This window comes from Falco cherrug, chromosome 3 (assembly GCF_023634085.1).
Source record: "Falco cherrug isolate bFalChe1 chromosome 3, bFalChe1.pri, whole genome shotgun sequence".
In the NCBI taxonomy this organism is placed as follows: Eukaryota; Metazoa; Chordata; class Aves; order Falconiformes; family Falconidae; genus Falco; species Falco cherrug.
The window spans coordinates 91,678,192-91,704,182 of NC_073699.1; the positions used below are offsets into that span (position 1 = coordinate 91,678,192).

A 25,991-nucleotide genomic window follows, 5' to 3' on the forward strand; every position below is an offset into this window, starting at 1 on the left:
TATTTTTAACACCTTTATTGGTTTAATAAATGTTGTTGTACAAAATTCTTCCCCGGAACATGGTAAGAGCAAAAATTACACTAACAGTTTGTTACAGTATTTTAAGCAGAGGAGATACAATTTACTATTTTTCTGGAAAATAAACATTCCCAAAATCTGAATTAGATACTGATCTTAAACAGCAGCACAGTAATATTCCTTGTCTCACAGCAAAAGAAATACAAGTCTCTCATTTTTTCTCCATTTCATTTGAACCAGGGGGTGACAGCACTATATTGATAAAGCTTATTTTTGCATTTCTATATTGCCTAACAGCAATTCTTTACACAACACCTTCAGAATAACAGCAGCATAACCAGAAGGGTAAGAAACTACCTGAAAGGCTCAGTGGCTTAATACTTTCAACCATAGTAACAGACGGCTGAAACTGTAAGGGGAATTTCTATCCCAGCAGAAATGCTTTGATTCATAAAATCAAAACCTGTTGCCAGCAAGGCTGGTTAGGTTTTTTGTTCCTTGAAGAAGTCTGTTCCTTTCAGCTCTTCTGGTAGATAGTCCTGCTCTACAGGTTCCTTGTACATGGGGTTATATTTATAGCCTTTACCATAGCCCAAGTTCTTCATGAGCCTTGTGGGAGCATTTCTCAGGTGCAGCGGAACAGGTGGCAGAGGTCCTGTGTGCATTCTCAGACATTCTTTGACATTGCTATAAGCCCTATATACCTCTATAGACTTTGGTGCTCTGGCAAAGTATACTACACACTGTGCTAGAATCACCTGGAAACAAGAAAAGGAAAAATGTTAAATGACTTCTTTTAAGCTCTTTGGGGAAAGTTCTGTTATTCAGATTGTTTGTGTAGCGTGACGGGGATTATGTCTCCAAACTGATCTCTGCCTGCTACTATAGTATGAACATTATCACTTAACAACACCAAGACCTTCATGATTTCCACTAGAAAAGAATAGCTACCTTAGAAGATCAGAATATATTCTTTTATTTACAACAGAGAGAAAACAATGGACAGAGAAAAATGGCGTTAGTTCACATACCACATTTTAACAATAAATATGCAGTGAATTTTATTTCAAACTACATCTATTTTAAGAGCTATGATGTTCTCTTACTTGTCAAAGAAGGGGAGTGCTGAATGAACACGTAACTACATTTGCCCTGTCCTTGCAATCTCTGTTTCTCTTCATAATTCCAGACAGGTTTTACAGTTTGTAGTACTTTCAAATCAGTGAATTAATGAAGCCTTTACCTCACATTCTGGCATTCCAATGAAGTGACAGCCTTGATAAGCAGCAACTGCTTGTGTTAACGCCAGAGGATCTGCCAGCCCTACAAAAAGGGATCAGATAAAAGCAGGTTAAAGTCAAAGTCAGTTTACTGTAGTTACTGGTTGGTTTTTTGTTTTCTCCCTGCTTCGCCACCCTGCCCCCCGTAAGATGGAAGGTTATCCATGCACATTTCAAAGTTGCTTTCTCAGACGTTGGAACTTCTGGTACAATACTTTGCAGAACGTAAGATATACTCCCTCCATCCACTGCCTTTCTTTTCCTTCCCCCCACAAATGAAAGGTCTAAGTCATGGGTATGATTTACAGACTGAATCTATTGCCACACACGGTGGCAGCCTGAGCAGCAGCTGCCCATGTATGATTCACTCACTTTTTGGAATTAAGAAGGAAATGGGGTGATATCGCTATACAGGCGTAGCTTCCCCAGATCTCATAACTCTTCACCCATCACATATGTGCTAAAAATGTTGTTGCATCTGTTACTTAGGGTAAGTCAATCAAGATGCCTTACAACTAGGGAGCCAGCCATCAAATCTGAGGTTTGCAAGTCAGGGTAGACATTCATGTTCCCGAGTCATTAAAAAACCAGACATCCCTGAAATACACATTCTCTGTGACACAAGCTTACTGGTGACCTACAATCACCAGAGTTTAAAAGAATCCTATATTAACACACTGCCAAAACCTGACCTCAAAAATACTTGTTTCTCCTGCAACAGATAATCATCATCACAATGACACCACATGTAGGTAGGTCTCTGTATGCATACACGAAGCTTTTGCTGGATGTGGAGCATTTCAGTATTTTGTACCTATTTTGCATATAGCAGCTTTGGTTGTTTTTTTTTTCCTCAAGTGCCAATTTCTGGAAACCAGAAGGCTGGCAGATCTTCATTCAACTTCGTATTCCAACATGAAATACTGCAAATACTGACCTATATCTTCACTGGCAAACCTCACCAGCCTTCTCGCCACATAGAGCGGATCCTCACCACCTTCAAGCATTCGAGCAAGCCAGTAAAGGGAAGCGTTTTCATCTGAGCCTCTCATAGACTTATGCAGGGCAGAGATGCAATTGTAATGTTCTTCTCCTATTTAGAATGGGGGAGAAGTGGTACACAAAGCTCTTAGGAGGAAATTAAGTAAAATGCATTTAAAGGAACACAATATATTTTACTAGATCACAGCCAGTAAACATAACCTGCTTTTTCAAGCTCTTTTTATGTATAGATGATTAGGGCATTCATTAATCTGTTCAACACCTTCACGCTTTGCCACATGGATCATTCCACTAACTACATAAGCATAACAGAACAACTGCAGATAAAAAGGAGGGTGGTATTTTAAAGACTGCAAGGTAAACAATGTGGTTTTGGTACTCTAATGACCTTTCCTTCAAAAGAGAAATATTACAGATATTTTAAGCAGTTAGGAAGAAGACTCTATATAAATATCTCCTAACTGACAAAGAGTAAAGTCTGAGCATGTACAAACCACTGACAGTTGCTTTTGGACATGCCCACAGCTCTAAGAAAACAAAAGAATTCGAGAAATCCACTACTATACACTAGTGCTATTTTAGAAAAAGACATTTCACATCAACTGTAGCTTGAAGATAAAGCATGCAGTAAATCAAACATGAGTTTGCTGTATTATATAGGGGGAAAAGGAAACACTGCTGTGGATATTCAATGATGGCACATTACACAATCTGGAGGAAACAGGACCACAGAACAAACCCCCAGCAAACCCCAAAGAAATGTTGCATTCAGTTGTGGACACTTGCACTACTGGAAGGGTCTGAAAACTGTAAGCAGCTGAAACAAAAAAAAAACCCACCAACAAAACCTGAAATGCCAGACTGCTAAATAAGGAGAGGGAAGAATGAATGAATTAAAAGGATTTTTTTTAATGTTAAAAACCGACGGTGCTGTAATATTGTTGTGAAGCTTTCCACACAATCTGCCTTTTTTATTTTTTAAAGTGCCTGGCATTCCTTGGCTCACAGCTAGGTGTGTATTATAAAGGCAACTGGCTGCATGCACAGCCATCTGTTAGTATTTCTCTTCTTCCTATGGCTGAAAGGATTTACAGCCCGAGGGCCATATCAGAACTGCTTGTAGGCCCTACAAAATAAAATGCTGCACGCATGAGTTTGAAAATGAAAGCCCCCATATGGCTGCAATTGCTCCTTTCATAGCCAGTAAGACCTACACCTCCCAGGTCAGAAAATGGGTTCCTCTTCCTGCGCCGCTGTTCACGCCACAGGGCAGATCTGTGGGGAATTCAACATGCACTGCTGGCATATGCAGGCCAGCAGACAGCTATTTTTGCTAGGACTCCACACAAAGAGCCCTGCGGTATGCAGTCATCGTGCGTGCCAACACAAACAGCATGTCTATGCTCCGTCACAACATTTGAGTCAGTAGCAATAAACCCAAGCAGCTGAACTCGCGTTGTCCTCTTGCAAGAGGCGTCTCTTGGTCTCTTAAAAGTAAGGAAGATGGCCTTTAAATATCTCAGAAGTTGCACTCGCCCAGATTTTTTTGCTGGAGTGTTTTTATACAGTTTGGGCTAATGTGAAGTGTCATACTTGGGGATACCAGCTGGAGAGGCAGAAGGAATCCAGCGGATAGGTTGGGACTAGAGATATATACCTGCAGGGGACTTCAAAGAACGAAGGCTGGGAAAGGGGACAGCTTTATCCCTTTATCTCCTTCCTTATAAAGTTAATTCTGGTGACCAAGTCATTAACATAAGAACAATATTTACACACCAGATTTGGACTTCAGAAAAACGGTGCAGTTGTACTTTAAAATGCAGTTTCAATTAAAGGCAAAATACTGCTACATGCATTGGACAAAGAGGTTTTATTTTTCTTTCTAAAAAATACAGTTTATATAAATGCTATATGAGATACCAGAAGCAGTTTAAAAAAACTGGACAGAATTTTTTCCAGACCTTTATTTGCTCTCTCAGGCTGGTTAGCCAACATACAGATCTTGCCCTCCTCAATTCAGATGAGAGACAGACACATGCCAGCTTATCTATGACGGCTGTTCTGCATCCCGAATGCCTCTTGAAGTCAAAACTCTAAAGAGCTTTTGGAATCAAAATATTTTTGCTTTATGCAGTTCCCACAAAGGCAAACACCTTTCTGAAGTGAAACAAGACACTATACAACAGGCTTTGTGGAGGACAGGGTATGCTAGTGTCTGGTGTTTACAGATATATAAATCTTGTTGATTTATGTCCCTAAATTGCTTTATGTGCTCATGAAATATTTTCCAGCTAATCTGATTAAAATATTTAAAGTCTTATTGGTAGAAGACAGGGAAAAGGCCTCATTCATGGACCATAATAAATATCTGGACTTCTTAAACACCTCTTTATAAGGTAGTGGGCAAAAGTAAAATCACAGTCCTCATCTCACATTATTTTCTGTCTTAGCCAAAGGTAAACATCAACTGCTCATCAATAAAGGACTGAAAAAATGCATAGAATTCCTAAAATTCCTAAAAAGCATAGAAAATCCTAAAATGTATAGGAAAAAAAAAGCTAAAATGTATAATTATCTGCACGAGGATCTTGTCTTTATATGTCTGCACACAGATCAGAACAATAGCCTAATGACTAGGCTATGAATAATTTCCTTCCTAGACTACTTGGTGAAAGTACATAAAAGAACACCCCACCACACATATTTGGCAAATTTTGTGGAAGGTGACCAAAAATAAATAATTATGTAAAATCAAAATTCCATAATTACATAACTCTCACTGAGCATTAATCGATTATCTGGTGCTTTCTACAGGAACACACTACACTCAAATGTATGCTGCTGCTGTCATGATGAGAAAGCATCATGTCGCTCCACTTTATAAGGCTGAATGAAGCACTTCATATTAGAGGATCGTAGATTCTACCACCACAAATGTGATTCAAAAAGTATTAGCTAAAACATGCTAGAAAAATAGCTTTAGTAGCCTCTATCCAGAAGCCCTCTGTACATAAAAGGACAAACAGTTATCTCTACTATGGAAAAAAGTTGTCAGCTGAGACACAGATTACTCCACAGAAGACAGAGATTTTGTAAAGGCATGCACTCAGGCAATCTGCTACTGTGACACTATCTGTGGCAGGCTCTTTGGCATTCATACAGTCAAAAATCCCAGAATTTTCACTGCTCTCATCCCTCTCTGAAGATCTCTGACAAAAAAAAAAAAAAAAAAAGAAAAAAAAAGTACAACAACCCTACACAGAGCTTGAAGGATTTCTGTCATGGAGAAATGGGCTGACACATGCTACCTAGACTTGATGCAAGCCTCATGAAGAGGCACTCCGTGCCATCTCTAACAGAGCAAACAGGCATAGGAGGGCAGGGAGCAATGAATGCAGCCAAGAGTTCCGTGTGACAGTGGCCACAAGGCGACAGCAAACACACAACGGACATACATGGCACACAGCAAACCTGTCAGATTTTCCGCTTCCTCCTTATCATGACTTTCTTCTTTTCCCTCCCACTGCCTACCCTCAACTTCTCAGCTGCCATCATATCAGTATCTGCCCAGGTGACTTTTTCCTGACAATAAATCGTTATTTCCTCTTTGTAGTAAGAAGGCTACAAGCAGGCACATACATTACAAACAACCAAGAGAAATCTCTCATCATGCATTTAGAGTAGTGACAGTTAATTGAGCATATCAGACAGAGTGGCAAAACAAACAAAAAAATAAATCAGTTCTCCCAATACTGCTTGGCATAAACATTTGATACTATACTACCTGGTGATTCAAGTATTGCTGAAGAACTAGCACAATGCATTCAAGGGGATTCACCTAACCTGTAACATTCACTCTCTGATTTTTAACCCTCTCACATACAATGGTATAGTGGCCAACTACTGTGATGCCCAACATTGCCAAATCACAAATTTGTGCAGTTATCACATTAGGAAGCCTTAAATGCAATTAGATTTATGTGACCTGACCTAAGCAAGCTACAAAATTCATTACCTTAAAAAGCAACTCTAAAAATAAAGCAAACCGCTTAGGTTTTCACATAACGTGTTGTGAATGTGAGCACTTCCAAGACTTTCAAAGGAGTAAAGTGCAATGGAAGACTTCCAACCCTTCCAGAACCTACCTCCTCATCAAATTACTTCTCCCTCTCTACATGGCAACCCTCTTTGAAGACTATATTCTAATAGCCTTAAAGAACAAAAAATTTCACCATGCAACTATTCGCAGGGCAGCAAATATGTCCTTTCAGCTAACCTACACTTCCTAAGTGGCAAGAGGACACCCTTTCTAGAAGGGATTTCTGGGGAGCCTGCTACACTGTAAAGGAAAAGTAATTTTTAGGCCAAATTTCAGTACTGTTTCACCAGAGCAGCTGGTATGAAATGGGGAGCAGAAACAGCAATTACAGAGGCTGGCAGCTCTTGAGAACGTTGTATTTCAGGAACTGTATCAGGTACTTACCTGCTCGGTCATACAGGATGTGAGATCGCTGTAGCCCTTCCTTTACATGCTCTTCTGTTATCAGAATGCCATCTGCAGAACCACCTTTGGTAATATTCAAAGGAGTGGTCTTCCCCGCTGCTAATCTGGCCTGTACTGCTAACTGGAGTCCATTCAGTCCAGTTCTTGCATCACCATCACAAAGGTAGGCTAGGGTATTTAGAGCTTTCTCCTCTATGTACACCAGGAATCTGCAACAGAATAATCATAAACTGCTAGCCCCCATCGCTATCCTCTCCTTGCATATTGTGCCAGAGATGCCATTTCTTTACAAACACTGTTGAGAGACAGCTGAGTTTAAGTTCTGTTCTTAACTCATTTTGTCATGATTAAGCATTGCAGAGCCTGGGAGAACACTGTGGGATCCGACCAATCTTCCTCCTGCCCCAATGCATGTTACATACAATTGCACATGAAAAAGGTAGGGCAGGTGCCCTCATCTATTTAACCCCCTTAATTTTTCCTCCTCTCATTAAGTTCAAGGGAAAATACAGTCAGGGTTTTTTCCAGAGCACAATTCTGGCACAGCGAGTTGAACTTTACAAGGTTTTACTCCATCAGCATTTCACAGCTAGCACTTCAAATTCCTTGGTGGAAAGACAATTGCAAAGGTAGGAAGCTGTCCAAATGACTGGCATGAGAGGCAATTTCTTATGAAGCTCCTGTGTGCCAAATAATTAAAGATTCACAACAGCCCTGCACTTCATTCGCCAGAAAGATTTATTACTGTTATTACCAGTGGTGTACAAAAAGACAATGCCAGGGTTCCCAGACACATGTATCCACTGATCTTCACTACTCGCCTCCTCCTCCTCCTCGCAAACCCACTTTGCACTTGTCACACAAAAAAAGACAGTAGGTGCTGGAAAAACTTCAACAGCCCTCTCAGGCCCACACATCAGAGGGAAAAGCTTGAAGTGCTGCAATCTTAAGCCACACCACTGCAAGCGAAGGCTGACAGATGTCCTCTAGGGCCATAATCCATGCTGCAGAGAGCAGGCAGCTGGAATCACATCCTGTGGGCAAAAGAGATCTATCTATATACACATACACATCTTGTCATATTTTTATCTCCTTATTTCTCATGTATTTGATCAAGCTAGAAAAAAAAAAAAAAATTAACAGGCACACACAGTGGCACACCAAAGTAACTGCACTTTCTCCAAGGTGTTTCAAACACTATATTTGTGTCTGAACAGGGAAGCAGAAGAATGTAACAGCACAGGGACTTATTCAGTCAAGTACTTCATGCATCAAATCCCTTGAAAATCAGGGAGCAATGTTCCCCTCTCAGCACTACAGATGGGCACCAGATTCTTCTATATTCAATGAAAGAAGCCAGCAAAGAAAGCAAGAGCTATTTTTAAAAATCCACCAGGCACTACACACAGACATCCTGCTGCTAATACCTCCATCAACATGCAACAAAACCAAATATGCTGCACACTGAGCAAACACTTTGGATACACCAGCAGGACAGACTTAAGAGAAGGTTTTACCTGCGTGGACTAAGCTCTTTGCCTGCTGTTTGCAGAGAACGCCATGCACTTGAGGCCTCCTCACACCAATACTTACAACTCCACTCAGTGATGGCAAGTGGAGGGGAAGTGCTGAGAGCACTAAAAGGCAGGTACTACACTTGCAAGAAGCCAAGAACAGTCTGTCCCAAACGAAGTTGAGACCTCAGAGCACTTTTGCCATTTATTTGCTAATTAGAAGCTGGGCAAGAATGCCGAGTTGTATTCCTGTTTCTTCAGTTTCACTACAGGTCTTTTAAGTGCCCTGTTGACTCAATACAAACAATTAGTATTACAGGAATTGAAACAAATATGCACAAGGAACTATGGAAAATCTGGTTACAGGCAAAGGTCTTGTCCACTTCCATGGTGAAATCCAAGTTACAACATACTGGTAATGGAAATTCTGCTCCAAATAATGTATTATGTATTAGACTGATCCAGTCCATGTCTACAACAATAGCACAGCATACAGGACATAATAAAGAACAAGAATAAATGGAGAAAATTTCCACATCAAGCTGTTTGCATAGTGTACTGATGAGAATCACTGACTGGAAATAATATAGTGCTTCCCTGTTCCATAATCTCAGCTCTATTAACACTCAGTATTTCAAAATAATATTTTATACTCAGACTGATTGAACTCAGTTATTTTTTCTGAGGAATAAATAATTTAAAAAAATGGTATTTAAGATTTTAAATTTTACTAGGCAGGAGCCTGATTTCAAAATGAGAATGACAATTATTTTAATATCTTGGCTTCCAAAAGACATTTGCTGTATTTTACAATTTTAAGCCCATCCTGTCTTCAGAAGTTCAAGTACCCTACATCTTTCCACTTTACTTGACTTCTGCACACCCTAGAACTGCAAGGCAGAATAACTTCCATGCTTTCTGACCTCTTCCCAAGCTCTTGATCCTCTTGCAGATAGGCAATCTCATTTTTTTTTACCCTCCAAAATTAACATCAAACACCCACTCAGTGCCAATGTTCAATGTTGGTACCTTGTAACCCATGATACTTGGAGACAAAAACATAAACAAGCCAAAAGGGACACCCCAGGATCCATCACTCACTGAGCTGACGGTGATATATTAGCTAAAGGAATGGAAAACTACCGCTACAGGACAATAAATCCTTCTTCCAATTCCTCCTTATCTCCATACCGTCAAGACAGTTTGTGCCAAGAACCAACATGAAACATGTGATGAACTACCCATAAAACCTGTACAACACTGTGGCATTTGATCCAATAACACAAGGGTGTAAGCAATATCAGAAGTAAACATCAGGAAGTTCAAGCAAGGAGAACCTGTGTGACGAAAGATTTAAAAATAATTGAGCAGAACATGAGATAAAGTACCCATTGCTTCCTTCACACATAAGTCAGTAACTTCTTACTTTCTCAGTGCAATTATTCTCACTACATTTCCTCCTTGACAGACTGAAACACTTTTACAGGCAAATACAGTTCTTCATCTGAAATACTGCAGTATGATATCCACTGCTCACTGCCTTACAGCATTGTCTTTGAATGTTGCCTCTCATCTCAGCAACTCTATTTCCTGCAAGGAAATTGGATGGGTGTTCTAAAAAGGGAATAGTTTTCAAAAAGGTCTTGAACACTGAAGACCCAAAGGAAGCCAGTCTTCAACATTGTGATTTACAAACCAGTGAATTCAAAACCTGTCAGTACTTGTAATACAGCCACTAACAAGCTGAACCGCATGATGTCCAGGCTTGCCAACAGGAAACTGTGGATCCTTTCATTTCCCTCAGCTGTGCGCCTTCTGTGCTACCTAACTTCAAATACATTAATCCACCATCCAGTTTACCATCTGATTTCGATTAGATAACACTCTGAAGGCAGCACTTGAATGACAAAAATAAAAAGCCACGAAAAGACGAATTTGATTTGCTCCATCATTGACACAGTACAAGTCTAGTCTATCAGTGTACACCTGCAACAGTTTGTAGTTATTACTGAGACAGGGTAAACTTCAGAAAGCCCATGCAAAGTTTCAGCAAAATAAAGCATCTTTAACATTGACGACTCCTTGCTTTTCTTTTTCATGACTATCTTTCTTTCTTTCATATTCCCCCATCTTCCAGCTTAATTTAGTGCAGGCTTTAAGAGGCACAATTTGATGGCAGTAAAGCTGATGAAAATCTAAAACAAAGTAGATCTTATCCTAAAGGAAATCAGTAATATTAAAACTGCCAAAGAAGTTTTATGAGTGTGATGACATAACAAAGAAAAAGATACCAAAGTAGGTAACATCTCCTGCTACTTCTGTTTTAGCTTTACAGTAAGAAAAGGTTACAGTGGGGTGGAGAAGCCAGGTGACCTAAACTCATCAGAAAACTGCCGCAACACTAGAAGCAAGATAAGAAAAAAACACCAAGAAAATTTAAGGAAACAGACTAGGGTAGAGCACACTTTCCTTATGATAACTGCTGCCCATGTGTGGGATGCAGAAGTGATGGCTGCATTCTCGTTGAGCACAGAGGATGCCTGTAGCGACTAAGGAAGATTAACCCTCACCTTATTCCTCAAGGTGATAGGAAAGAACACAAAGAATCATCCTTTTCTTCAAAATCTCATCTGCGTCAGTCAAGTGATCTGATACCAAGACCATCTGATAAACTGATGCCACGCAGTACGTGCAGGACTTCATACTACACTTCTGTGGTTTGGGAAGGGAGACTCACATGGGAAACGAAATCCAAAATTCATCTCTTGTGCCTTCTGGCTAGATCTCTGCAGCATTTTCAAAGTGGGAATGCCACACATTTGAGGACATGTTGCCTTACAGCTCCTTTTCCAACTCTGGAACAAAGGTAAGTACAGTGAACAACAAACGTAATCATAGTTGTTGGCTTTCACTTATTCCTCAGGACAGCATGAACACTGTTACCTGTCTGCATCTGATGACAGCCCTGTTTCAAAAAGACAGGGAGGTGAACAGGTAAAAGGTGAGACACAGCTGTGCTCCTGCAGAGCAGCAGAAGGAGAGGAAATGAAGGAGCAGAAATGGTATGGACAGTGGAGCAAGAAGGAAGGAATTAACAAGGAGACCAAAACCAGAATTGCAGTAAGGACAGGATGGCTTATAGAAAAACAAACTCATCCACAACACTACGTATCAACCACAGACCAGAACCAGACAGCAGCAGGAAAGGGAAGAAAGACTTAGCACACAACTGCAACAAACGCTCTTAAATTCTGAACCCTGTTTTTATTTTTGAATGCCTGGCTCTCACGTTAGCTGTTGGAGCGGGGCCCTCTCTCTCCACGGATAGATTTCTGAAACTGCTTGTCTAACACTCTGCCTGCCAGACTTCTTTCAGTTTGATGAAGCACCACACTGTGCTGTTTAAATCATCCATAGCTAACGGAAGGTTATAGATACAGAGAGTCTGGCGAAACCCAAACCCAAACAACTGCAGCTGAAACTATGCCATGTACTTTAATCTCATACAGCAAGGAAAGTCTCCGTACCCTAGTCAGGGTGTAGCCACAACCACAGCTGTGCCATTACATTAAGGCTGACACGCAGTACTACCCTCTCTTCTAAAATTCACATTACTACAATATGTAAAAGCTACAGATCAGAAAACCATGAGCCAGGGTACCCTAAAAACAAGAAGGGAATAGCTTCCCTTCTCTGCCCTGACCTCAGCATTCAGGTTAGCAATTTGTACTGCTTGCATTCTGTGATAAAACTAAAGGACGAAGTGGATTCCCTCTTATTTATTTCATATGGAGTGCCTGCCCAATTACCACATCAATACACGGTCAATTAGCAGAAGTAGAGACAAGCATCAACGCAAAGAAATTGTAGTAACTTGCATGAAAGCAGCACAGTACCAAGCATTATTCTTATTTGCTAGCCATTTCAGAAGGCATATAACATCCCTTAGAGACAAATCTGGACCTTGTCTTTGCAAAATTCTCTGAAATGTTTAACATGACTATCTGGCTTGGACAACAAGAAACAAAGAAAAACAAAGTCTCTCTTAAAACAATCTATTAACACCTCACAGCAACAGCCCCCTCGCCCGACAGCATACCATAAAACATACCACAGCAGTTATCCTGTGACCAAGAGATAGAAGTACCCTCCTTGATCTTATTAAAAAAAAAAAAATCTCAGAAAACAACAAACTTTTGTTGGGCATTTCCTAATTAATTTAAGAGGGGATGTCTCATCCACCACTTAATAGTAACATGATGCTTTCACAACCAACAGCAAGAAGTAACACACATTAGGACATGACAAAGACCAGTTTCGGGCTTCCATAGCAAATCCTCAGCAGAAGAACAGATTTAAATATCCTGGGAGGGTGAGTCAGGAGCTACAGATCCAAGTATAAAACTCTCTCCTAATCCAGACGGTGAGATTATGTTTTGGATGGAGACAGCCAGTGCTTTGAATTCTCTCTCTCCTGTCACACACACACACACACACACACCCCCGCCCCTGCCATATGCTGCCACTTCTTTTCTTTACTATCAGAAGTGGCTAGGGTTTCTCTTCCCACCCCCCAACTGCTTCATTCTCTCCCTGGCAAGCAGTCAATTCCTCAGGCCGTGTGCGTTAACACCCTGCAGCCCATAAAGTACTCACTCTGAGCTCTCACTGCTGCTGCCAGTTGCAGAGCTGCTGTGCTGGTCGCCCTGGACCAAAACCTGGACCCCTAAGGACCTGACGGCCCGCATCAGAATCGCCTCCATTGCTTCAACCGAGAGCTTCTCCAGGACAATCACCCGGCATCGGCTCAGAAGAGCAGCATTGACTTGGAAGGAAGGATTTTCTGTGGTCGCTCCTATCAGGGTCACTGTCCCACACTCGACGTGAGGAAGGAAAGTGTCCTGAGGATGGGAGGGAAGCAGAAAAAGCTGATCTCTATCAATGACAACCTGAAACATCCCATGTGAGTAGGCTACATTTTACGCATCTTGTGAGTGTTTGGGTTCCCTGTTGATATGACAAATAACCTCACTGACAAGGCAGCTCATCTGCTCAGCTATCTAAATGATTTAATCTCATACGCACAGCACGTTATGGGCTGTTCACTTTAATAACTCACGCTTGCACTGAGAATGATCCTAGCAGCTGAAAATTAACTGTCAAAAAATGCAAATTTTTAGTTTATTTATGTGACTTTGGTTTATTGCTTGGCAAACATAAAATATCACAAAATTGCCTAATCAAATATATAAAATAATGAGGCTACTTCTAAATACCCTTTGAATCAACCTTTAGGGCCACAATTCCCTACGTAATTATATAGGATTGCTCAAAAATCTATAGGAAGATTGCAGTATGGTTCAATATAAAAACTGTAACTTGTAGTACAGAATTCAAGCTTTCCATGGTATGACTAAAGAAAAAACCTATAGCTAGGAAAGGAAAAAGAAAAAAAAATGCCCAGTGATGGCTGTAGCAATGTGTTATCCCAAAGTACCATGCCATGCTTTATTTTTCTCTTTTCTCGAAGAGAACAGGGCACAACATTAGAACACATACACCCCCTAGGCACACTCACATTCCAGACCTTTTTAAAGGTAATGCAGAATGCTGCTTCCAGGGTAGAGGCTGAAATGAAGATTTGTGCAGCAAACATTACTAACATGACTTTGCAGAAATAGTATTTCAGAAAAATGTCATACAAGCACATAAGTCAACTACTAGTATAGCTCAGCCTTTTATTTAAATCTTTAAATCATAATAATTAAACACTGGTCGCAAGTGAGTTACAGAATTTAGTTTTTATGTTTCTCTCATATTCATCTACTAAAAACATTAAAATCAAAAAAGCCAAAGTTACCATCTTAAGGCAAAATGGGAAGTTTTACAGAAGTGCTGACAACGGCTTTTTTCAAAAAGCAGTGTAGTACAATACCTGCTGAGACTTATTGAAACGATGGATCTCATCAATAAAGAGGATGGTTTTTCTCTTGAAGAGTCTTTTTTCATTCTGGGCTTGGCTGATGACATCTCGAACATCGTTTGTCTTGGCACTTGTGGCTGACAGCGTCACAAACCTCGTACCATTCTTTTTGCTGCTGTTGGCTATGATGTGTGCCAGTGTAGTCTGAAACAGCAATAGAGGAAAGCTTTGTAAAAATTGTTTTGGACACAAACAATACTCCTTTGAAGGAAATGCGCACAAAAAAACTTTATATCTTCTGGACATAGGGACAGTGTTGACAGTTTATGAAGTATTTCAGTTCATGCTATTCTAGCGCATCGAAGACTTCAAAACTTCCTGCTAGAGGTAGCTGTCAATTCCACTGCTGCATTTCTAATGCCTGCACTTTTACCTACCAGACCTACTCAGTCTCAATACTGAAAAGGCCAGCAATGACAGCTGTCTCCTTTACCGCTGAAGAACTCCTCGCTAAATACATTTCTGTCACAGAAGACTGCCTGACTGCAATTTGCTGTGCAGTTATTTTGTAGAGCATGTTAATGGATAAAGAGCTGGACTACCGCAAGACACCTGCAGAAGAGTTTACAGTGCAACCACATTTAAGAAATAAAAAGCTACAGTGTTGTTAATTAAAGCCTCTTCTATTTCCAACACACATAAAAATGAAATTAATCCATCCTCTACAAAAGCAGGACAATGTTAGTACTGAAGATTAACATGTGTACTTAAGAAAATGTAACTCTCTAACCTTAAATAGTCAACAGTAATCAAATGCTGGGCCAGTGAAGTAAAAGACAGCTGACTGAACAAACTGTTCAGGTTTAGGGAGCTGGTTTTTGTAAGCAGCCATGTTGGTTTACTTTCCTTAATAGACAACTCATTCAAATCAAATTTATTTATAGAGAATTTCACTGAGCCTACCAAAGGACAGAAGCAACCTACGGTACTAGCCCCCAGGCAGATTTACTATACCTGAACACTTTCCTTCGCAACCCTTAGTATAAGCAAGTGTATCTCTGTTTGAAAGTATTGCTAGAGAAAATCAGGTGACTTTCCCATCAGGTCACTTTTCTATTAGAGAAGGAGCCCAAGGAGACTGAAGACAGGAGAGCCTCAGCAGATGAGGAGTGGGACAGGTGCTGACAAAACTACTTCAGAAGATACTTCCAAGTACTGAGGTTAAAGCAGCATGCACTGCCAACCTGATCCTCTTGCAGGGAGGCTGCAGAAGCAACCACCTGCCACATGGCTGCCAGTGGTGTTGCAGCACTGCTCTGTCTCTTTAACAGATCTACTTGTCCCTGAAATGGCAACCAGCCCAAGATGGGAAAGGGGAGGATGTATCAGTATTTACCCTTGCTTCAGTTTTAGTAAGGGCTTCCTGATTGTCTTCAGAAGAGGTGTCATTTCATGTCCTGATACAAGACTTGCATCCCCTGTCAGATCCTCTCTCACCCACTGGAGCTCAAAGCACCAGCCCCCTCCCTCCTTGTATTGCTGCAGAAGACAAGACTGGAAAGACACATTGAAAAGTGCTTGCAGTAAACCCTACAGAAACTAGGAAGATCCAGGAAAACAATAAACAAAACTATTGTCAAAACTAAGCTAACAAAATAAAACCAAAGTTGGTGTTTCCTTACAAAAGGGCCTGAATTCAGAATGTACCCATGCCTTAAAAAAAAATACTGAAAGCATGGAAACCCCCAATACATCAAATCTGAGGATGAAAAAGGAAAAATGTACCTCTTCCTTCTCTCAAAAGGGGTGGGGTGAGGGGAGATGGAATCAAGTGGCTGTTTTTCTTGTAGCTCCACTTGAACCGGTAGCTCATACTGCATCCTGGTCCTCATTCACCAGGTCACAGTTAGTTTTGTTGTTTAAAAAAAAGCAACAAGGAATTTTTTTTTAAACACATGCACAGGACTCCACATTTCCACTCCTAATTTATGGGGGGAAAAAAAAAAAAATCACAAAGAGATTTGTTTGAAAGTTAGTATTAGACCAAGAATCTACTTGAAAACTGCTGCACAGTCTCAGTCAGCACATACATCTCCTGCTCTGCCAACTTCTGGGTCAACAAAGGTTGTAATAAGAATAACGTACACTGCCTTTCAAAAGCAGCGCTCGACATGGACAGGCAGGTTCATGGCCTCTTCCTTCTGTTCTGCACAATCAATCATTTAGCAAGTCAAACTGCCCATCACATACAGGTCAAACTTCCCCGACTCCTCTGAAAGCCTATTATTTCCTATAAGCTCTATTTTTTAATGCTGCTTTTTCTCCTACCATCTCAAGCAAAAGTCAGTAATATGCTAGAGTTACTTTCTTACTATCAGGTTACAAGCTAGGAAACATATAACCCAGTGGAGACTTAAGTTAAGCAGGGTAGCCTAAGTATGAAGGCACTAGCACAGACAAACTGCAACTAGTATGCCATGCCTCTAGTTTCTCTCACTAAATTCAAGGGCACTGTATCTGAGTGATATGAAGAAAATTACAAATCTTCTTCTGCCTTATTCCAGATCAAACACTCTGAATACCCTTCATCATCTGAAATAAATTTTGAAGTAATTTCATTGTCACACTAGGAAAAAAGTCTTTTAAAATAGTAACACTGATGTTGCAATTTAATACATATGAATACATCCATATCAGAAGCAGTATTACGAGCAGCAAGAGGAAATCTAAACAAGTTGATATTCTGCTCCTTTTATTATACAGGTGTTGCTTCTTTAGATCATGATTTCTCCTTATGGGAAGGAACATAAGTATTGTTTTCCATAAATTAAGCGGTATTTATATAAATGAGAAGTGATCCTGCAAACTAACCTTTTGCTAACTTCACTAAAAATTACACCTTACAAAGCTCAGTGTAATATCCTTGCTCCTTCCAGAAACCATTCTCAGTTCTCTTGCATTATCACACCGAACTGTCCAAACTCATACCTATTGTCCCAAGTTTTATGCTGAGAATTGGAAGATTTTACTGACTACCTGTTTAGACAAGCTAAAGAAGTGCCATCATAAAGAGCTATTCTGAACACAGAAACATTTCCACCAAGAAACTCATGAACCATTACTCACCAATGAATAACACTTCCAACTTAAGCTTGTGGTCACTTATTTCTTGATCCATTACACACAGAACACATCACTCCCGAAACTCTCCTCCACATCCTGCAAACTTCTTCACATCAGCCCAAGTAACGATACACTTTCCCAAAGGCTGCAACCATCCAAAACTTAAGAAAATCCACCAACCAAACAAAAAAATAACCAAACCACCCCACTCCCAGCAACTATGCTACCAGTTGTTCCAGGCTAGATGTTACAGACGAAATAAAAAGTAACCCTCAAAGTCTGCCTGGCTCCACACATCTCTCACTGCCACAGCAGATATGTCAATCAGATTTGCTGGTTTGGTTAGTTGGATGTTCATAATAGGAGACAAGAATATTCTGTATATCCACAGGTCTCCTTGACTGCACAACTCCCTCTGAGTGTAACCTATTTCCCTGTTCTCTGCACCACCACTAGTCAAAGCAACCTCATACCCACAGCTGGAAGAAAACTGTAAAAAGCAAGTACAAATTAAACCTGTCCTATTGATGCTGATGTTCAATGAGTAACATTACCCGCTTAGAAGTAAGCTGGTCTTTTAATTTTTGCACCTTTATACCAGGCCATTAAAAAATGCCCACTGCATTAGCTCACCAAAGCCCCTTCCAAGAATATACAGTGATACTGCCTAGCACTCTCCAGAAAGTGCAACTGAAAAAATCTGGAAGAGAATAATGTATATGGTCACATCATAGTCAAGACAGCTTCAGTCAAGATGTTGACTGTGAAACCTAAGGTCATTCTTACCTCATATGGAAGACCAGGCAGACCTTGTTTAGGGATCTGCCTATGACTACATGATCATGGAGACCTTCCTTATTCATTCTTAAATTGCATACATTTATCAAAACAGCCATTGTAGGTGTCAGTCACTGACACAGTCTCTCAGGTTGCATCTATACTGTGTTCAGGTGTCATGTCAGAGAGCTCCTGCAAGGTGTGCAAGAACAGCCCACAGTTGTGCTGTTCCAGCCTCACAGTTTTTTCATAAGGAGCAGACGCGCATATCACACTTTATGGGAACACACTGCAAGAACTCTCCTTGCACCTGGATGGGCTGTTCCAACATAAATGCTTCTCCCAAGAAGTCTGGAAGGTTGTATGGTCTGCTAGGCCATGCTTTAAGTGACCAAAGCAGATCTGGCAGAGATCTGCACTAGCGTATAGACTGCAACACAGCATGGATTATTCCTGAGCAGGGATAATCTAGTTGGCATCTTGGCTTCCCCACCAAGTGACCTTGCTGGTTTGTGCCAGAGCAAACCACAGTGTGAATTATGTTTGCGGTAGGAATGACAAAAGGCTGACAGCCTAGTGCAAAACGCAAGCCCAACAAGGCTAGCTACACCTATAGGCCTGCAGGGTCTAAACTACATTATGACAGCTCTGAACTGGCATCCTGCTTTTTTCTGCTCTCCTCTGACCATGACCTTCCCTGGATTTTTGCTTCTTCCTTTATTCTGCCCAGGATTTCCATATTTTTGCTTACATGGTGTTGCCATCAAAGGCATCTCCTCACCCTCGACCCTCTCTTTGAGGGCAGCAGAGCCATAATGTGGTTGACAACCAGTCAGGAAAGGCCACACTCTGTTTCACTGCCTTGACTGAGACACCAACAGTGCCAGCATCCTTGCATGCCAGCCAGGGGAGCAATTCCCTGGGATACAGCTTAAAAGCTGGGGGGTCCTACCCAACACCGCTGCGCTGACCCCAAGCTACCACACTGCATCACAGCAGATGAACCGGCTGTGTCTAAAGGAAACTGGCAGGAAAGCAGATGAACATGGCCTAGGGACACTGTCTATAGAGATAAACACAATCAAAAGTGGCAGCAGTTGGCATTTATATAAGGGCAGATGCTATTCTTACCCATCTTGTTTGGTTCCTCACACCCCAAATAGCCCACTGTGGGACTGCTGCAGGAGTAAGGTGTCACTGCACAACAGTCACAGCATGTGGTTTACAGCACTTCCAGAATCCAAGTCGGACCAAGCATAAACAGATGCAAGGTCATTGCCTAATGTTTACTGAAATGGTGCTGTGCCTCCATTTGCTGCATCCAGAATTGTCTCCTAATTTTCCAACTGCTTTACAAATACAATTGTATTTTCTCTTCCAGTTTTCTCTTCCTAGAGAGCTACCCTAAGTTTTTCCTGATTTAGACTGGCATAAGCAAAATCAAGCACAATGTATTTGAAGACTTCTCACAGGCAACTGCAGAGACAAACCCACTTTTCAGAGTTGCTCTGGACTTTCACTCTATGCTACTGTAAAAGACATCATGCATTTTCAGTTAAAAACATCATGCTAATCAATCAGAAGAACTCATTACTTAAAACAGTTCAAATCAGGCCCCAAGCAGTATGAATAAGAGAAGATGAAATACACTTAAGTAATCAAGTAGCCATTTAGGTAATCACTTGAATTAGCAAAACAGAAAATGCTGGAGGGAAAGGACAATAAATATGTGGGGAGCAAAATACGGAAGTTGGACTTGCTGTTTCAATGTGTCTTACAGCAAAGTCTTGAATAAAAGCAAAGAAAATAAATACATGAGAGTCCCAGAAACACAATACAAACTCAGTAGAGATTTGACAGAAACTTCAAAAACCACTAACTGTGGCTTGTAATGTTTTGCACTCATATCAACATGGGACATTCTACCTTATTATTAGATTGCAGATATGGACCCCAAGAAAAATCACACATGAATGTTGTCTTATCTTTTCTAGGGAGCTGGTTGCAGGCACTTGCTGCCTACAGTTTTTCTTGTTAAACAGCAAACGTAAGAGGGAATGTTTACCGTATTTAAATACAGAATGTTCAGGTTTATAAGGCTTAAATCATATCTGTGGCAGCAAAATTATTCAGTGCTCAAGTTACGCTGTGTGTCCCCACTAACTCTTTACTAAAATTGGTGCCCCATGGCAGACAAGCAACAATCTAAATCCCTGCATTAAGGTGTCAGAAATCACAGTATGGTTTACTCGGATTACACTCGGATTCATACAGGCTTTTAAAAATTTGCATAGTCAGTACGACTATGCTAACTGCTCCTAAGTTAATAACATGACATCTCTTTGAGGCAGAGTTTCTTCTTCTGGCCTGTTGTCTGGTCAGCTCCTTAAAAACATAAACTATGCTCTTGTGTTCAATACTCAACAGTGACAAAAGTGAAAAATACCCAAGTCAAAGCCTTACCTAGAGTACCTTGGCTTCCTAAGAAGTTAGGATGACAAAAGCACAACGCTCACACTGCCTTAAAATAAGAAGACTCAATACAGAAGGAAACTCAAAAGAAAACAAACTCACAACTGAAGTACCCTGATATTGACTTTTCAAGTTTGATTATGCTTCCTTCAATATTAAAGCGCAACTGAGGCTGAAATCAACTTGGGCAGAACATGTATTTTTACTCAGGTACCTAGCTTTATTACTTTCATGATAAAAGTTCTCCAAAAGTACTCTTGACCGCAAAATACTGCATTTATAACAGTTTATTTAATAGACAATGTTATTCTCTTCTTGCTTAGAAAAAGTCTGTTGAATGACTACTTCTCATAAAGGTCCAAACCGATAAATAATACATAAATTAATTTGAAATTTGGACCCAAGGTTTAATTCCATCTACAGTTATTTTATTTTTTTTTTTTACTTTGCAACGCAGAGACAAACCCACTTTTCTGAGTTGCTCTGGAATTTCACTCTTTGCTACTGTAAAAGACATCATGCATTTTCAGTTAAAAAAAAAATCAACATTTATTTTTATCTTATTTTTTTTACTTAGTCCTGCTCTACCCTTTTCAAATGAAGCATTGGTTAGTGTGGCATTTGGAAATGGAAAAAGGCATAGATGGGTTGCAATAACCAAATTCCATGGGTAGCAGAGGCGTGAAGAGGTTTAAGGAATCTACATAGCACTCCTATTTTAGCACCTACCCTCTAATGTAAGGCTATTTTCTTTGATGGGAAGAGCTTAGCATGTGGGCTTGTTACATTTGAAGCTATTTAACATGCAATTATTTCTTAGTACTTTTCCCACTGAAAAAGACTATACTTAACAGTAGGTTTTGACTATCAGTTCAACCACGTTCCGAGGCAGAGAGAATACTTATTTCTCCTCCACAAGATCTTTCAAGTTTCAAGCACTAAGTTATGTGATTCTTGACATAAAAAGCAAAATAGGCTTCCTTTTCATCCCTTTGTCCTCGACCTGTTTCAGGTTACTTCCTCATAAAATGTTTTCCTAGTCATGTTATATTCGTACCACCCAAACAGTAAGTGAATGAGGCAGGCAGGCAACCACAGACTTCTTTTTCCATCTTTAGGGAGACTATTTTGCCTTGCATGTTAAATCTGTAAGGACAGGAATTTAGTAAAAAACATCCAAGTAAAGGATAGAACTTTCAGCCATTTACCTGAGATTTATCCGACACAAGACAATATGATTTATGGGGAAGACAGCCAGAGATGAAACTACACGCCAGTACCACCCTACAAATACTGACAAGCATAGGTGAAGGGAAAAGTTCAACTTTTTGCAGTAGGAATTTCTGGTTTAGCCAGTAATGGATGGTCCATCAAGAGCTAGCTCAAAGCATGTAGCCTCAAAACCATTTCCTTAGAAGGAGCAACCTAGAAAGTAGAGGAGGTACCCAACAGCTGAAGTACTTGGAGAAAGAAAGCGTAAACAGATAAATTGTGGAACCATTCCTTGATGGGGCAAAAGGCAGTCTTGATGCAAGTCACATGACTGATTAGCAGCATAATTCAAACTGTGAGAAGCAAGCTTACTAAATGCAACTCCACATAAGGCATGTGGGTGAGAAAGATGAGTCATGAAAAGAGTGAAGGCTGCATTATTACAGGCATAAAAAAAGATCACCTGTTATTCCATGACAGTCTTAGTACCACAGAACGTTCATAAAGATGACCTAATACACAAGCATAAGTTGTCACAAGCTCGAGGAAAAACATTTCCACAGCCAGAAAAAGGTGGGCTCATCAGATCACAACCCAAAGGCCTCCCCATTCAGTTCTAATTTTCAGAGACTGTATGCAGCCTTTGCTTTGTTACCACTGTATTTATAACAGTGTATTTTTCTAAGGAAAAAAGGCTTCAAGAAAGAGCAAGCACACACTGTTGACACAGGCAACAAGAAACCAAAGGCAGAAGTGCATGAATAAATATAAAACCTGGCCCCTGAATGTGTAACTCATTCATTAATTAAAGAATTCAACTCTACTCCTCTCTCCAGCCATCTTGCTTCAATCAATCCACCTCCCCTTTAACAAGTTGTTACAAATAGCCCTTCTTCACTTCATCTCCTCTGATCTTTCTGATATTACCTTGTTATTTTAAAGGAAGTGGCAATTAAATTCACCAGCTGCTTCCTTTTCGGTGCATGTTATCTAATCTAAACAGCTTGTTGCATCATTGCTAACAGTATTCATCTATCAATTGTTTTCATACTTGCCCCTTACTACCTGTGATTAACTGGCATTATTATCCAAATACAACACATGGCATACTTGAAAGTAAAAGGAGACTTGCTAAGAACAGCAAGGTGCTGTTCTGTCCTTAACTTCTCTGCTACTATTAATTCACTGGCCATTATTTTCCCTATCCGATTTCCCAATGTGCTCTTGCACGCAGCCATCTATCTATGTATGTAATACACAAAACTTAGCACTGCGCACACATTAGACTGACAGAGATAATTGTGTATTTTGCTTGCTTAGTTTTCCCCCGCCCACCCCCCTCCCAATACTGAGGAAAAGGACAAGATGAAAGTGAGAACTTCGAGTATTCCCTCCTAACTGCACGTGAGGCAACCATTTGGTCCTTCCCTCGCTACAGCTGTGGATTCTTTCACTGCTGTGCTGTGGTTACTGTGCCTTTTCACCACAATCTGCTTCTGGTATCTTAGAAGAGGCAGAAGAACGTGCAGTAGTCAGATCCTGTAAAGCCCCATCAGTTTCAGAGCATCTGTTTGAAGGTGGGCAAGTCTGGACAAGCGCCTGGTCGCAACACCAGCTCCCTTCTGTCAGGGGCCAGGTATCGGCAGGCTAAAGCAAAACCTGCTGTAGTAATCTGCTGGTACCTCACCCCATTTCCTAAACATTTTTGCGGATTCTATTTTGCTGCTGTTCTTAAACTTCTCAGCCATTACCTAAAACCTAGCTGGTGTTTTAGGTAATGGCTTTGGAGTTTACAAAATCTGAATTACCCCAAAATCAGCAGGGCCTTGTGTAACCGAACTGCAAGCTGCAGGGAAGGGGTAGGTAGGTGAACCTACTTTTGGTGGGGGTGAACCACTTTTATCCAGGAAGCAGGTTGTGATTTTGTAATCCATATCGGCCAACATAACGACATTAGAGAAGAAACCGAGAAGACAGGGAGAAAAGAGCAAGATGGAAAATAAAACAGGTCGCCAGGCTCGCAAGCCACGCGAAGCGAGAAGGGCCGGGCGCCGGGCCGGGGGAGCGGAGCGGTGGCACAGCCGCCCGCAGGCCGCGCTGGCGGGGCCCGGCGGCGCACTCACCTTGCCGCAGCCCGGCGGCCCCCACAGGATGAGCGAGGGGATTTCGTGGGACTCCAGCAGGGACCGCAGCAGGGTCTGCGCTCCCAGCACCCGCTCCTGCCCCACGTACTCCCCCAGCGTGTCCGGCCGTAGCCGCTCGGCCAGGGGCTTCCCCTCCAGCTTCTGCCCCAGGCTCGTCCCTCGCAGCGCCGCCCCGCTGCCCGCCACCGAGCCTCCGTCCGCCGGCCTCACGGCGGCCTCCTCCCGCCCCGTCCCGCTCCTCCTGCCGGGGGCTCCCGGGCTCTGCCCGCCGCCGAGGCCCTTGTAGAAGAAGGACGAGACGGGGGGCGCGGCGGCCAGGTGGGCCTCCTTCAGCTCCCCCTCCGCCTGGCTCCCCGGCGCGGCGGCGGCCAGGCGCGGCCGTTTGCAGGGGGGCGACGAGCCCAGCTGCGCCTCGCCCTCCCCGGCCTGCAGGCACAGGTCCAGGTGCGCGTTGATGTGCGCGCCCGGCAGCTCCCGCTGGCACACGGGGCACTGCACCGGCGGCTCCTCGGTGCCCGCCATCGGCTCCCGCCACGGGCGGCCCGTGAGGCGACGCGAGGCCGAGGCAGGAAGCGGGGCCGCCGGCCCTCGGCGCCCGCAGCCCGTCGGGAGCTGTAGTCCGCCCGGCCCTGCTCCCCGCCCCGAGCAGCGGGGCGAAGCGGGCGCCGTTTTCCCGCCCCGCTGGCTTCGAGGGGAGGTGCGGGACCACGTCCCCAGCGAGCCCTCAGCGCTCCCCGCGCTGCGGAGGCTGCCGGCGGGAGCAGGGAGGCCGCAACATGGCGTCCCGAGGGAGCCCACCTTCTGCCCCTGGCTCCCAGCGCGCTGTGGGGCAGATCCCCCAGAGGCAGGAGCTGGCCCACCCTTCTATGTGTCTGTAACCCGTGCTGCTGTTCTACCTTGACATAAGATATTGAGAAGTCTATTTGGGATATGCCGTGTCTCTGTGGTGTCTCACGCTGTGATTCCAGGGCAGTACAGGGCTGTTGCTGTTGGCTTGGCGGGGCACAGGTCCCACCAGCATGCGGGGTGGGATGACAAGCTGGGGGAAATGGTGGGAGATAGGGAAGGCCACACTAGCCCTGTTCAAACATCCCAAAGTGCTGTGGAGCTACCGTGGGGTCACGCTGATCAATATTGTCAAGGTATGTGTACTTTGGGGTCTGCCTGGTCATTCGCTGAAATATGTGAAAACTGTCAGTTGAAGAGCTACCAATGATTTATTATTTTTTTTTTAATAAAGAAAATACATCTCTCATGTTACACAGAATGCAGGGCAGGTTGTACTTGAAAGAAAAGTATAGTAAGCTGTACCAGTCGCATCCTAATTTACCACCTGAACTTGACCCACTGGTAATTCTTTCCACATTACATCTTGTTTTCTTTCTTAAATTATATATTTAGGTTTAATTATATACTGTTATGTAATCATTCCCAGCTTGTAAAATTCAGGTCAGTCTAATGTCAAGATGTATTAGGAGGTAAACAAGTCTGGCTACCAGCTAACGGTGCCTGTTCCCAGGCTTAAATTTTGAAAGTAGAGGGTTTGCAAGCGGCCAGCAGGTCAGTAATAGTTTTATTTGAACTGAAGATGGAGGCCAAAGGACTGGATTTTGAGCAAAGTGCTTTACAGCATGTCATGTAAACCTAGTCCTAGCTGAAGGGGCTACGATCTAAAACCAGGTGGTGAAAGAAAAAGGGGTTGGTTGTGGGTTCGTTCTGGCTGGTAGCTATTTGCCTGCCCATTTCTATTTATGACCAGTTTTAGAAACATTTACTGTATTGTTTGCGTTTTTATTGCGCAAATATATTTATTTTCTGCTATTGGGCAGAAAAAGCAGTAGGACTGTATGTGTATACCCCCTTTGCATACAACTAGGCAACTTTCTGTATTTTTATGATGTGTATGTGGTTTCAGAGTGTGTAAGCGAAGGTGTGTTCATGAGTCAAGCTATTTTGCTTCAAGTGAGAGATTGGCTTGCTGAAGATGACCCAGAAGAAAGCATCTCTCAGGCCAAAGTTGGG

At 42.1% G+C, this 25,991-nt stretch overlaps 1 protein-coding gene across 1 annotated transcript; it reads right to left on the minus strand.

The window, feature by feature from the left end:
• On the minus strand, positions 1-24,633 carry WRNIP1 (WRN helicase interacting protein 1). The gene is made up of 7 exons (XM_055705780.1): positions 23,949-24,633; positions 14,254-14,445; positions 12,975-13,219; positions 6,784-7,013; positions 2,236-2,391; positions 1,262-1,341; positions 1-776 (listed from the first exon to the last, which is right to left on the minus strand). The coding sequence occupies exons 1-7, from the start codon at positions 24,489-24,491 to the stop codon at positions 501-503; spliced, it is 1,722 nt and encodes a 573-aa protein (XP_055561755.1). The 5' UTR covers positions 24,492-24,633; the 3' UTR covers positions 1-500.
• Positions 24,634-25,991: the final 1,358 nt, after the last annotated feature.

Bases quoted from the DNA above. Each gene is read 5' to 3' on its own strand.
- WRNIP1 (XM_055705780.1), bottom strand. From the start codon at position 24,491: ATGGCGGGCACCGAGGAGCCGCCGGTGCAGTGCCCCGTGTGCCAGCGG. The intron at 7,014-12,974 runs GTGAGTACTTTA...ATTCTGTTGCAG, and splicing joins AGCAGCAGTGAGAGCTCAGA to ATTCCTGGTGTACATAGAGG. The intron at 2,392-6,783 runs GTAAGTACCTGA...CATTCTAAATAG, and splicing joins CATCCTGTATGACCGAGCAG to GAGAAGAACATTACAATTGC.